Source organism: Rhinoraja longicauda, chromosome 12 (assembly GCF_053455715.1).
Source record: "Rhinoraja longicauda isolate Sanriku21f chromosome 12, sRhiLon1.1, whole genome shotgun sequence".
NCBI classification, from domain to species: Eukaryota; Metazoa; Chordata; class Chondrichthyes; order Rajiformes; family Arhynchobatidae; genus Rhinoraja; species Rhinoraja longicauda.
Genome location: NC_135964.1, coordinates 11,615,793 through 11,628,546, shown reverse-complemented (window position 1 = coordinate 11,628,546; position 12,754 = coordinate 11,615,793). Strand labels below are relative to the sequence as shown.

Genomic DNA, 12,754 nt, shown 5'->3' with positions numbered 1-12,754 from the left:
TTCCAACTATCTGCCTATCAAACCCCCCCCCTTTTGTTTGTCCCGCCCCCCTGACATCAGTCTGAAGAAGGGTCTCGACCCGAAACGTCACCCATTCCTTCTCTCCCGAGATGCTGCCTGACCTGCTGAGTTACTCCAGCATTTTGTGAATAAAAACCTTCGATTTGTACCAGCATCTGCAGTTATCTTCTTATAAAAACCCCCCTTGTCCGTGCTCACCTATTACCTGCCATGCTTTAGTTCAATTATCTCGCTTCTCATCTCTCCCAACTTTTTTTTACCTCCCACACTCCCCTACAATCAGTCTGAAAAAACGAAACATCATCTATCCATGTTCTCCTGAGATGCTGCCTGACCTGCCGTGTTGCTCCAGCACTTAGCATCTTATGAAACAGACCCTTCAACCCAATTCATCCATGCTAACCAAGATGCCCCATCTAAGTTAGTTTGCTCACGTTTTGGTCCAAAGCCCTGTAACCCTTTCCTGTCTAGTATAATGAACAAATGACATAGAACAGTACAGTGCAGGAACAGGCCCTTTACCCCACACAGCGTCTATGTCCACCATGACGCTAGGTTAAACTAGTCTCCTTTGACAATAGACATTAGGTGCAAGAGTAGGCCATTCGGCCCTTCGAGCCAGCACCGCCATTCAATGTGATCATGGCTGATCATTCTCAATCAGTACCCCGTTCCTGCTTTCTCCCCATACCCCCTGACTCCGCTATCCTTAAGAGCTCTATCTAGCTCTCTCTTGAATGTATTCAGAGAATTGGCCTCCACTGCCCTCTGAGGCAGAGAATTCCACAGATTCACAACTCTCTGACTAAAAAAGTTTTTCCTCATCTCTGTTCTAAATGGCCTACCCTTTATTCGTAAACTGTGGCCCCTGGTTCTGAACTCCCCCAACATTGGGAACATTGTTCCTGCCTCTAACGTGTCCAACCCCTTAATAATCTTATACATTTCGATAAAATCCCCTCTCACCCTTCTAAATTCCAGTGTATACAAGCCTAGTCGCTCCAGTCTTTCAACATATGACAGTCCCGCCATTCCGGGAATTAACCTAGTAAACCTACGCTGCACGCCCTCAATAGCAAGAATATCCTTCCTCAAATTTGGAGACCAAAACTGCACACAGTACTCCAGGTGCGGTCTCACTAGGGCCCTGTACAACTGCAGAAGGACCTCTTTGCTCCTATACTCAACTCCTCTTGTTATGAAGGCCAACATTCCATTGGCTTTCTTCACTGCCTGCTGTACCTGCATGCTTCCTTTCAGTGACTGATGCACTAAGACACCCAGATCACGTTGTACGTCCCCTTTTCCTAACTTGACACCATTCAGATAATATAAGAAAATAACTGCAGATGCTGGTACAAATCGATTTATTCACAAAATGCTGGAGTAACTCAGCAGGTCGGGCAGCATCTCGGGAGAGAAGGAATGGGTGACGTTTCAGGTCGAGACCCTTCTTCAGACTGATGTCAGGGGGGCGGGAGGTCAAGATGTGGTCGTAGAGTAGGAGGGCAGGAGAAATCACAGAGGGGGAGCAGCGAGAGAGCATGTTGCTAAACTCTCGTCGAAGAGAGGAGGAGAACTTCTTCAAAGTGGACATACCTCGAAGAGAAATCGCAGTGGAGCAACAAGTAGTATAAGAAAATAACTGCAGATGCTGGTACAAATCGATTTATTCACAAAATGCTGGAGTAACTCAGCAGGTCGGGCAGCATCTCGGGAGAGAACAGCACCTCATATTTCGGCCGTAGTGTGGCCCACCGGAAATTGGAGGAACAGCACCTCATATTTCGGTCGTAGTGAGGCCCACCGGAAATTGGAGGAACAGCACCTCATATTTCGCCTGGGCAGTTTACAGCCCGGTGGTATGAACGTCGACTTCTCCAACTTTAGATAGCTCCTCTGTCCCTCCCTTCCCCTCCTCCTTCCCAGATCTCCCTCTATCTTCCTGTCTCCACCTATATCCTTCCTTTGTCCCGCCCCCCTGACATCAGTCTGAAGAAGGGTCTCGACCCGAAACGTCACCCATTCTCTCCCGAGATGCTGCCCGACCTGCTGAGTTACTCCAGCATTTTGTGAATAAAACCATTCAGATAATAATCTGCCTTCCTATTCTTACCACCAAAGTGGATAACCTCACACTTATCTACATTAAACTGCATCTGCCATGCATCCGCCCACTCACACAACCTGTCCAAGTCACCCTGCAACCTCATAGCATCTTCCTCACAGTTCACACTGCCACCTAGCTTTGTATCATCTGCAAATTTGCTAATGGTACTTTTAATCCCTTCATCCAAGTCATTGATGTATATTGTAAATAGCTGCGGTCCCAACACCGAGCCTTGCGGTACCCCACTAGTCACTGCCTGCCATTCTGAAAGGGACCCATTTATCCCCACTCTTTGCTTTCTGTCTGTCAACCAACTTTCTATCCATGTCAGTACCCTACCTCCAATACCATGTGCTCTAATTTTGCCCACCAATCTCATATGTGGGACCTTGTCGAAGGCTTTCTGAAAGTCGAGGTACACCACATCCACCGGCTCTCCCCTGTCAATTTTCCTAGTTACATCCTCAAAAAATTCCAGTAGATTAGTCAAGCACGATTTCCCCTTCATAAATCCATGCTGACTCGGAACGATCCTGTTACTGCGATCCAAATGCTCCGCAATTTTGTCTTTTATAATTGACTCCAGCATCTTCCCCACCACTGATGTCAGACTAACTGGTCTATAATTTCCCGTTTTCTCTCTCCCTCCTTTCTTGAAAAGTGGGATAACATTAGCTACCCTCCAATCCACAGGAACTGACCCGGAATCTATAGAACATTGGAAAATAATCACTAATGCGTCCACAATTTCTAGAGCCACCTCCTTAAGCACCCTGGGATGCAGACCATCAGGCCCTGGGGATTTATCAGCCTTTGCACGCAATCCATTTCCCTCTATTCCCCGCATATCCATATGCCTATCCAAACATCTCTTATATGCCACTGTCGTATCTGCCTCCACCACTACCCCTGGCGGTGCCTTCCAGGCACTAACCATCCTCTCTGTGAAAACAAACTTGCCCCGCACATCTCCTTTAAACTTTGCCCTCATCACCTGAAAGCATTGCCCTTTAGTCTTCGACAATTCCAATCTTGGAGAATGGTTCTCACTGTCTACCCTATCTATGTCTCTCATGATTTTATATCTTTATTGATTATGCTATATGCCAGAAGTTGCTCTAGGAAAGATGGCATTAAGCTGGAAAGAGTGCAGTGAAGGCTTACAAGAAAGTTACCAGGACTCGAGGGCCTGAGCAAAAAGGAGAGGTTGGGCAGGCGAGGTATTTATTTATTGGAGTGCAGGAGGCTGTGGGGTGATCTTATAGAGGTGTAGAAGATCATGAAGTTGGATTGATAGGGTGAATGCACAGTCTTTTTACCACGGTAGGGACATCAAGAACTAGAGGGCATAAGTGTCAGGTGAGAGGGGAAAGATTTAATTGGAACCAGAGAAGCAACCTTTTCACTCAGGGTGATGTGTACATGGAATGAACTGTCAGAAGAGGTAGTTGAGGCAGTTACAATAACAACATTTGAAGGCTATTTGGATCTTGGCTGTCATGGATGAGTTTGGCCGAAGGACCAGTTTTCATGCCGTATGAGTGTTTTAACTCCAACTCCAAATGTGAATTGCCAGGGTTGGTTTGGCCATTATGACATGACACCTGGTCAGTTTTAATAATGAAACACCACTTCAGCCCAAGAGATTCCAACTGAGGAGTCTCATAGCAGATTGAGAAGGGTCAGCAGATGAAAATCGCTGAGAACTATGGTGAGCACGTCTGGTCAGTGGCAGGTTTTTTGAGTGAAGGCTCCAACATTCTGCCTGAGGAAGTATTGAAGGGTGAGTTTTGTTAAGTAATTAATGCACAAATGTACAGCTTCCTATACATTGCGTGACATTTCCACAAAGTTACCAGAGCTGGAAAGATCAGCCATCAACATGGTGACAGGCAGTTCATGATGATCATTTCCCTGCCAGAGGTCACAGACTGGTATGCACATTATTAATTAGGTCTTCCATCACTCAGACATTATTTCCATCAACAGTTATTAATATTTTAATTTGTAATTATGTTTTACATTTTTGTTATTAATGTTGCAGGGTGACTCTGGAGGACCATTGTCTTGTCAAGAGAAAGTTGGTGGCAGATGGTTTCTAACTGGCATTGTGAGCTGGGGTCATGGATGTGGAAGACCACATTTTCCTGGAGTCTATACAAGAGTGTCAAAGTTCGCTACATGGATCCAACAGCATGTCTCTGCCTCGCCAAAAACTGATGGTGTTACATAGTTACGTTGCTGTCAATATTTATACATCAAAGGATTACATATTCATCAACGAGATAATAAAGTAAACCCAACCATTTAAAATTATATTTTTTACAAGAATACAATATCCAGAATCATTGTAGATTGTGAAAATTATACATATGTCTATTTATGTAGCATGCTTAATATATTATGTACCACAATCAAGATTACATTGCTCGTGTCTTTTTAATATATTTTAATTGATAGAATTTTCCCATTCATAAATTCTTTACTGATGTGCACATATTCTACAACTGAGACCATTCAACCCATTGAGTGTATACCAGCTCTGAAAACAATCCCATTTCCCTGTTTCTTGTGCTGTAACCCATTTTCTCTCACCTGCCCATTAACTCTAGACAAGGAACAGCAGTTCATTTTCTAGGTGGTGCATATTATGCACAGGTACTCAAGAGTGTCCAGCTTCAAGTTTCTGGGCACTCACATTTTGGAGGATCTCACATGGTCCACAAACACCGCTGTGCTGGTCAAGAAGACGCAGCAATGAACACTGAGAACACTGAAAAAGTCTGGTCTGCCCCAACAGCTGCTGACGACCTTCTACCACTGCACCACAGAGAGCATCCTAATACATGGCATCCCTGTGTGGTACCTCAGCTGCACGGAGGCAGAGAGGAAAGCTCTTCAGCGGGTAGTCCATAGAGCTCAGAAGACTATCGGAACACAGCTACCAGCCTTGGAGGACATCTACAACACACCATGCCTCAGAAAAGCCACCAGCATTCACAAAGACTCCTCACACCCCTGCAATAGTCTGTTCGAAATTCTACCATCGGGCAGACGCTACAAGGCCTTCTACGCCCGCGCCTCTAGACTTAGGAACAGCTTCATCCCCAGGACCATAGCTGCTATGAACCGGTCCTGCTGAGCCGGATGGTCACATCGCACAGTGAACCGGCACAGATTTACTTGAACTTTATTCTGTTTTAAAACTTTCTAATTTTGTTTCACTGGGTTGTATAAATTTATACTGATTAGCTGATTAATTTATTGCATCGTATGGAAGGCGCATTCCCAATCTCGTTGTACCCCTGTACAATGACAATAAAAATATATTGTATTGTATTGTAAGTGAGGACTGTATATGTAAGGAAGTGACGGTGTACTAATCAAGTGGGCTGCTTTTTCTGGCACCATGTTGTTCACACAGTGCTTATTAAAGTAAGTGGAGAGTATTCCATCACAGCCTTGACGTATCACTTGTAAATGGTGGAAAAAGGGACCCATATCAGGATGTAACTCGCTAACCCCAGGATATCCAATTTCTGATCTGCTCTTGTGGGCACAGTCTTTGTGTGGGTGGTTCATTGAGTTTCTGGTGAATGATGATTCCAGGCTGTTGATGCTGGTGCACTTGGCAAAGGTGATACCATTCAATGTCAAGAATGTCATTGGCACTTTGATGGGAATGTTTCTTGCATCTTGCCAATCTCTGCATGAATCTTGTTTAAATTCTGCTGCGTGTACTTATGGACTGCTTCATGTACTGAAGAGTTTTGAACAGCATTGAATATTATGTAATCATCAGTGAATGTCCCCTCTTTGGTCACAGCTGAGGATGGTTGGCCCTTGGACAATGCCCTGAGAGACTCCTGCTCTGATGTTCTGGGCTGGGATAATCAACTTTGTACAATCACAACCATCTTTGAGTTTTACTCCAACAGTTAGAATGTTTTTCCCTTTGATGCTACTAACTTCATTTTAACCAGTATGTCTTGTTACTGCACTCAGCTAGATGCTGGTTTTTTTTAGTTTGGCCTTTTTGGGAAATTCTATCTTTGTATTTCTGACAGTATATCATTTTTTAAATGTTTCTGTGCACTCATGGTTGACTTGCAGAAGAGGACAAGGTTCAGAGGTGAACGTACAAAAATAAAATGTGGCAGAAACGCATAGTGTAGTGGTGAAATAGTTTGGACTGAGTTACAGACGTCTGAACTAGTGATATGGAAATGCCAGTATGAATACCATCGTGGCACACAAAATTGACATTCAAGTAATCCTCAACAATGACCAGTAAATCACCAGATCCCACCGCCCAAAAAATTACATTGTGCCACCACTGTCCTTCATGAACAAAATCTGCTCCCTTGTTCCATGTCTGGACTAAGATGATTGCTTGACTTTGAACAGCCTCAGAAAATGACACGCAAACTATTCAGTGTAGGGGAAATAACTTAAATTGTTGTTAAAGGCTAGAGCAGGCGGGAAAGAGCTAATATTTACGGCTGGCGATCATTCAACAGAACTGGACATGTTGTACGTACGAGTAACAGATATGGTGCCATAGATGTATTTCTTCAGGCCGTATTTTGAAGAAGGTGCAAGCAGTTGTAGCACTAAACACCAGATTGGCAGCGGGCGTAGTTCCCCCACAAGAGGTATGCCCTCTGCCCGGAAATTTAAACTGGGCTGTGTACTCGCCACTGGTTTGGTGCTGGTGTCGCGGTTGGACTCGTTCTCTCTTTGTGTCAGTCGGCAGTAGCCGAGAGTGGAAGTGGGTGGGAATCGTCGTATTGCAGACGTTTTGATTGCAAGGTCAAATGAAAGAGACACCTTACAGACAAAGTAGGGTCGTTGTTAGTTCCTTCACGGTGGCGTTACAGCGTTGAGGGACTGAGCAGGCTCTGCTGTTAACGAAGTAGGGCGATGCGAATGCTTCCACAGCCGCGGATCAGTGAGGTCTTCACCATTTCAGAGACAGCCGCTCACCAACAGAAACAAACAAGACCCACCTGTGCCCAGGTAAGGCATATCTTTCGACAATCTTATCGAGTAATAAAGTCGGAGTAGTTTTCTACTTATTAAATAGTATTCCTGCAAGCAGCAGCTTGTTTTCTTACTTACACAATCCATGGCATATAACTAGAATCATTTTACTCGTTGGGTATAGCGTCTAACTATTTTTATAAAGCATATATAAGAGATTTCCGTTATTCTGATGGTTATTTATTGTTACACGTTGCTGACATTTCTATTTGACAGATACTTTAAGAAAAACTGCCATCCATAATGAATTATTTTCCAAGTAACAAAATCAATAATGCAGGGTATTTAATGCAAATGCCAAAGTGAGCGTGGTTAAACTTATTATTACTGTTGGGAAGAATAAGACTCCTCACCCGTGTATAGGATTGAATTTTAAATACCCAGAACTTGTAAAACTTGCATTTGAGTAAACATTGGTCATTGTACAGAGGTAAAACACACAATAGTTTATTTGGCACTTCCTAATGTACTGTCCCTGGAACGACATTTTAATTTGATTCTGGAGGACACAGTTGCAAAACAACTAACAAAGGTAAACGTGTTTGAATCACTCCCTGTGTTTCAGTGCTACATATTCATCAAGAGGTTCTGGTGTGTTTTAGGTGATTGCATTCTTTATCTGTTTATTTTTTCCTTCAGAACTATCCTATTGCAGAATATAACAAAGACACCGTGCCTTCCGATCAGTGTCTCAATCTTTCATCGGCTCATTCTGTGGATCCATTAGCACTCAAAGCCTACCTCTGCCCTTTGAAGTTCTCCCAGGGGCTGGCAAGAAGTGAACCCTACAGAAGATGGATCCTTGGCTCCCTGCCCATAATTCCTCTTTCAGCAGCAGCAATCATTGCGGTGCTTTGTTACTGCTTGTGTAAGTTTAAATCTTGTATTTTGATGGCATACATTAGAAGTCAAGCAGCTATTGTCTAGGTTCGTTGACGGTGCGGACAACATTCACTTGAATAGCGCTATTCAAGTTAACAGAAGTTCTGTTACCTTCAGAATGTAAATTGTGAGTGTCATTTCTTTCAGCGCCTGCTCTCTCCATTTTTTATCTGAGTGGAAGTCTAGAAATCTCTAACCTCACCTACACCAATGAATTGGGAAACCCACACTCAAAACAATTTATCTCACAAGCACAAGCTGTCCAGAATTATGTGAGTTGCAAGCTCATCTTTTAATGTTACCATGATGCTGTTATTCATTAACTGATTCTGTTGACCACTGTCACTTAACAGGACGAGAAATCATTTCCAGATCTGATTACAAGCAATTTTAAATATATCAATTGCCCTGTTTTAAGAGTAGATTGGTTGTTTTTTTATGCTACAGCGGGAAAATTTTAAATGTCGTTTGGTCAGAGTTTATTTTTGTTTTTAACCACTATTACAATTTTAGGATGATTACTAATTCATGCCAGAGTGTATTGCTAAAATTGCTTTTCCATTTGCAAAATTAACCATGGAAGCTTATATCGGTTTGTCGGGGTGAGATTGGAGAAATCAATTAATTATAATTCTTGAAGTCAATACAGTTTGAAAATAAAGTTGAACAAAAAGAAGGACCTACATCAGCTTTCAGTTGATTCTCCTACTAAAATATATTTTAACAAAATATCCCAATGTTTAAGAAACAGTTAGACAGGTACATGGATAGGACAAGCTTGGAGGGATATGGACCAAGCACAGGCAGATGGGACGAGTGCAGCTGGGACACGTTGGCCGGTGTGGGCAAGTTGGGCCGAAGGGCCTGTTCCACACTGTATCATTCTATGACTCTATGACTAAATATAAAGTTACACCCTAGCTATTCAGACACATGAAGATGTTATCTTTTAAGTACAAGAACAAATCTCCCAGATTCAGTCATTATGAAGAATATATCATATGGCTTTCATTGAGATTTAATTCCAGTTTGAAATTATATTAAATGTAATAAATTCCATTTGACCATGCAAGTGCAACAAAGTGTAGTGTTCCAGCAAGCTCGAGTTAGTAGCTCTGTTCATTATTGCATCGTATGGGAGGCGCATTCCCAATCTCGTTGTACCCCTGTACAATGACAATAAAGATATATTGTATTATATTGTATGTACAAAAGGAAGAAAGTATGTGATGACAATTAAAGTAAATGAATACTGTAAAGCAGCCACTCGTTTTTGCTTTGTACAAGCCTTATGCAGTCCTGAAACTTGTGTTGGGATGGATTTGAACATTACAGAGGAGACTTTTGGCTTTGATTAAGCTTGTATGCAGCATTACAACACTCTGTTAGTTTTATTTTCCAAATCTAGAAACATTGGTGAATGTCCAAAGAACAGGACTTCATCAAATTAGAGAAAATAAAAGTAAATTACGGAGTGCAGATTGAGTAAGTGAAACTTAGCATTCAGAAGTATGTGGATGTTTGGAGATAAAAGACTAAAGGAGTGAGGAAGTCTATGGTTTCAGGTATGGGGAAAGAAAAGGTTAAGAATAGCCGACTGGATCTTGCATCAGTCTGAAATTACAGTGGTTAAATTACTCACATCACCAAATTTCAGACAACAAATGCAGGCCCATTGCTGCCTGACATTGAAAAACAAACTATGGAACTTTTGTTTGGTGACACAGTTTTCAGAGACTGAGTATCCCTTCACAGAAAGATGTGCGGGCATGCTGATGTCATTAGCGAGGTTTACACTGAGAGCTTTGTTAAATTCTTTGATAAGACCAAATGGAGAGAGAAAATCAGCACTACAGGTGAAATTGCTGAGTTTTGGCCAGGTTAGGTACAAGATCTTTAGTTTAGATATATCTTTGGAGAATTACAGAAATGTTCAGTAGCGAAGGCCATTTGGCCCATCACATCCCTTGCAAGCCAAAAGATCTATTCTGATTATTCCCATTAAGTTAAATACTAACAGTCATGGACTCAATAGCATGAGTGTCTGAAAAATGTGTGCAAGAGGATTCAAATATGTACAAGTCATCCCACTCATTTATTTGGAGAAATTATTGTTTTGATGACGGTGATTATTTTCCAGTGTGGATCTATCATGATACTAGGGTTACTTCATTCTTTAATGTGTCACAATTAATCTAAGTGAGTTCTACTTACATATTACATGTTTTGCCTGTGAATGAAATTATTGTAAGGGTTAATTCCAGATTCCTCACTTGTCTTTGGGTTTTTATAAAGCATAGAAACAAAGCGATTAACAGTTTGAAATTACTTTTGTTTTTGTGATGATATTGAGTGTACCTCTTCTAGAGCCCTAAGTTTGTCAAGACGTTAAGCCTTAGCTGTTAATGTATCCACAAGTATCCTCACTTTAGGAAGATTATACTGAGTCTGAAGATGGGTCTTAGCCTTTCCAAGTTCTCAAGAAATGCTGTCTAACCCACTGAGTTACTCCTACACTTTGTGACCTTTTTTATACTATATCATCCAATATTTCAAAGGATAATTTACTTCACTATCTTAATCGCTTTTCTGAAGGGGTTTAATTGTCAATAATCACTATTTCAAGTGGTTGGTCCTTCCTTCCAACCAAGAATGATATACTTCAGCTAATAAAGTAAATTAAACAGAGCCATATTTTCAAATGAAGCACATTTAATCTGAGTTTATTTCTACAGAGGTTATAATTTATCAGGAGTTTGCAAAAAACAAGTAGCATTCTTATAATACAAGAAAAATATGCCAATGAGTTGCAGACAAATAAGTCATCTTGGAGCACAGAGAAAGAGGACTGGATTCTGTGTCTTTTCTCTGCAACTACTGCCCACTTTCACAGTCTTCTATCATTTGCACACATTTTCTCTATGTTGACATCATCAGTATGTGATGATTTGCAACCACACAGACCAGGCAAAGTGGATGGTGTGATTTGATTAAGTCAATGTGGGCCTTATCACAATTTTGATAAGGTCACTGTGGACCTCATGGTTCTAGTTTTGTCAGTTCTTGAACAAGCAGAGTCATAATCTTAAAGTCATCATGGTCAATATTGTTTCTCTTGATAATATCAAGATGATGGGCAGTGTCCTGGTCAGAAGCTTATTTTAACCCGCAATAAGCCTTTTGAACTTAAATGAGCATCTGCCTCTGTACTTGAGGGTAAATGACCATCATTAATTTTGTTCTTTCTTTTGCACTCTTTAAATGTTAGTTTTCGGAACAATATGAGTCATCTATATTGGGGAAATATTACCTGAAATCAGTCATTGCTGCATTTAGGTGAGTACAAACACACGATTTAACTCTACTGTATTATTCCCATGTTAAATGCTCTTTTATTTGTATTTGGATGTATAGTGTACAACATATTACATATTTAATTACTAAAATACAAATGATATATGATTAAAATCATAAGTTTAAGTTTCACTTAAGGAATTTTATAACTTTGCTATTGTCCTCTAATCAGTTGTCTCTCATAAAACAATTATTTTAGCCACAAAACATGTGTCTTTTGGATCTTTTCCAAAAAAATGGAGGCTATTTAATCAGTAAGCAATTATTAATGAGTTAAAATGTTATACAATAATGCATAATTCAGCAAAAAACAAACTGCTTGAGGAACTCAGTGGGTCAGCTGGCATCTGTGGATGGAAATGGACAGACGATGTTTTGGGTCAGGACCCTTCTGCAGACTGAGAGACCAATAGGGGATAGCTGTAGAAAGTGGCGAGGGGAAAGGTGGGGCAAGAGCTAGTGATACATAATCCAGGTGAGGAAGAGTTGAATAGCAGGTGATTCAGGAGGGAGAGAAGGCTGGGGATAGTAACCAAGGCTGGATGGTGCAAATGGTGGAATCTGATAAAGAAGCAAGGTGAGGAGTGAAATGTAGAACCAGAGAGAGGGATGGTAGGTAAAAGGTTATGGGGGAGGAGGTGGAAGAAAAATCTGGAGAGGGACTGGGGTAGGAGATGTCAATGGAGGAAGTGAAGGAGAAAGGGTGATGAGGGGAGGGGGAGTGGAAAAAAAGGTGTGGGTTTCATCTTACCATATGCATTTAATTATATGAATCAATCCTTAAAGTCAGATAACACCAATGAATGGTCCCAACAAATAATAACATTTGACACCTGTTATGTTACAATCTCCATAAATGTTTTTTTTAATCTGTAATCTTATTTCCAAAATGCTGTAGGGCATGAAAGGAAGTGAAAATATGTGAAGAAGGAGGAAAGAGGAACAAAGAAAGTGAGGGACATTCAGGGAAAATGGATCTGTAGAAAGAAGTAGAAAATTAGAATGCAGAGCTTAATTAAGTGATATAGATGACAAAATTGAAAAACCCATAAATAGGGTGAAGAAAGGACAGAATGGAAGAGAAGGAAATTAAAGAGCAAATTGGACAATAAAGAAAATAATGTATTGTTTTAATGCTTCCCAGTACTTTGAGGTGCACATATCAATAAAATTGAAAAGTATTGTCAACACATGTCCAGAAACGTCACCCATTCCTTCTCTCCAGAGATGCTGCCTGTCCCGCTGAGTTACTCCAGCATTTTGTGTCTATCTTCGATTTAAACCAGCATCTGCAGTTCTTTCTTACACAAAATTAAACATATTACTAAAATAATATAAACTATT

General features: G+C 41.1%; 2 protein-coding genes across 2 annotated transcripts in view; both read left to right on the top strand.

Annotated features, from left to right (window-relative positions):
- tmprss7 (transmembrane serine protease 7) overlaps positions 1-4,364 on the top strand; it is a 45,522-nt gene extending 41,158 nt beyond the window's left edge. Inside the window, exon 18 of the mRNA XM_078409015.1 lies at positions 4,176-4,364. Coding sequence (XP_078265141.1) covers positions 4,176-4,364 — 189 coding nt within the window. The remainder of the gene's footprint in view (positions 1-4,175) is intronic.
- A 2,402-nt stretch (positions 4,365-6,766) lies between these two features.
- LOC144598644 (transmembrane protease serine 9) overlaps positions 6,767-12,754 on the top strand; it is a 117,088-nt gene continuing 111,100 nt past the window's right edge. The window contains exons 1-4 of the mRNA XM_078408854.1: positions 6,767-7,150; positions 7,814-8,042; positions 8,204-8,328; positions 11,325-11,392. Of these exons, the coding sequence (XP_078264980.1) occupies positions 7,055-7,150; positions 7,814-8,042; positions 8,204-8,328; positions 11,325-11,392 (518 nt within the window). The 5' untranslated portion in view covers positions 6,767-7,054. The remainder of the gene's footprint in view (positions 7,151-7,813; positions 8,043-8,203; positions 8,329-11,324; positions 11,393-12,754) is intronic.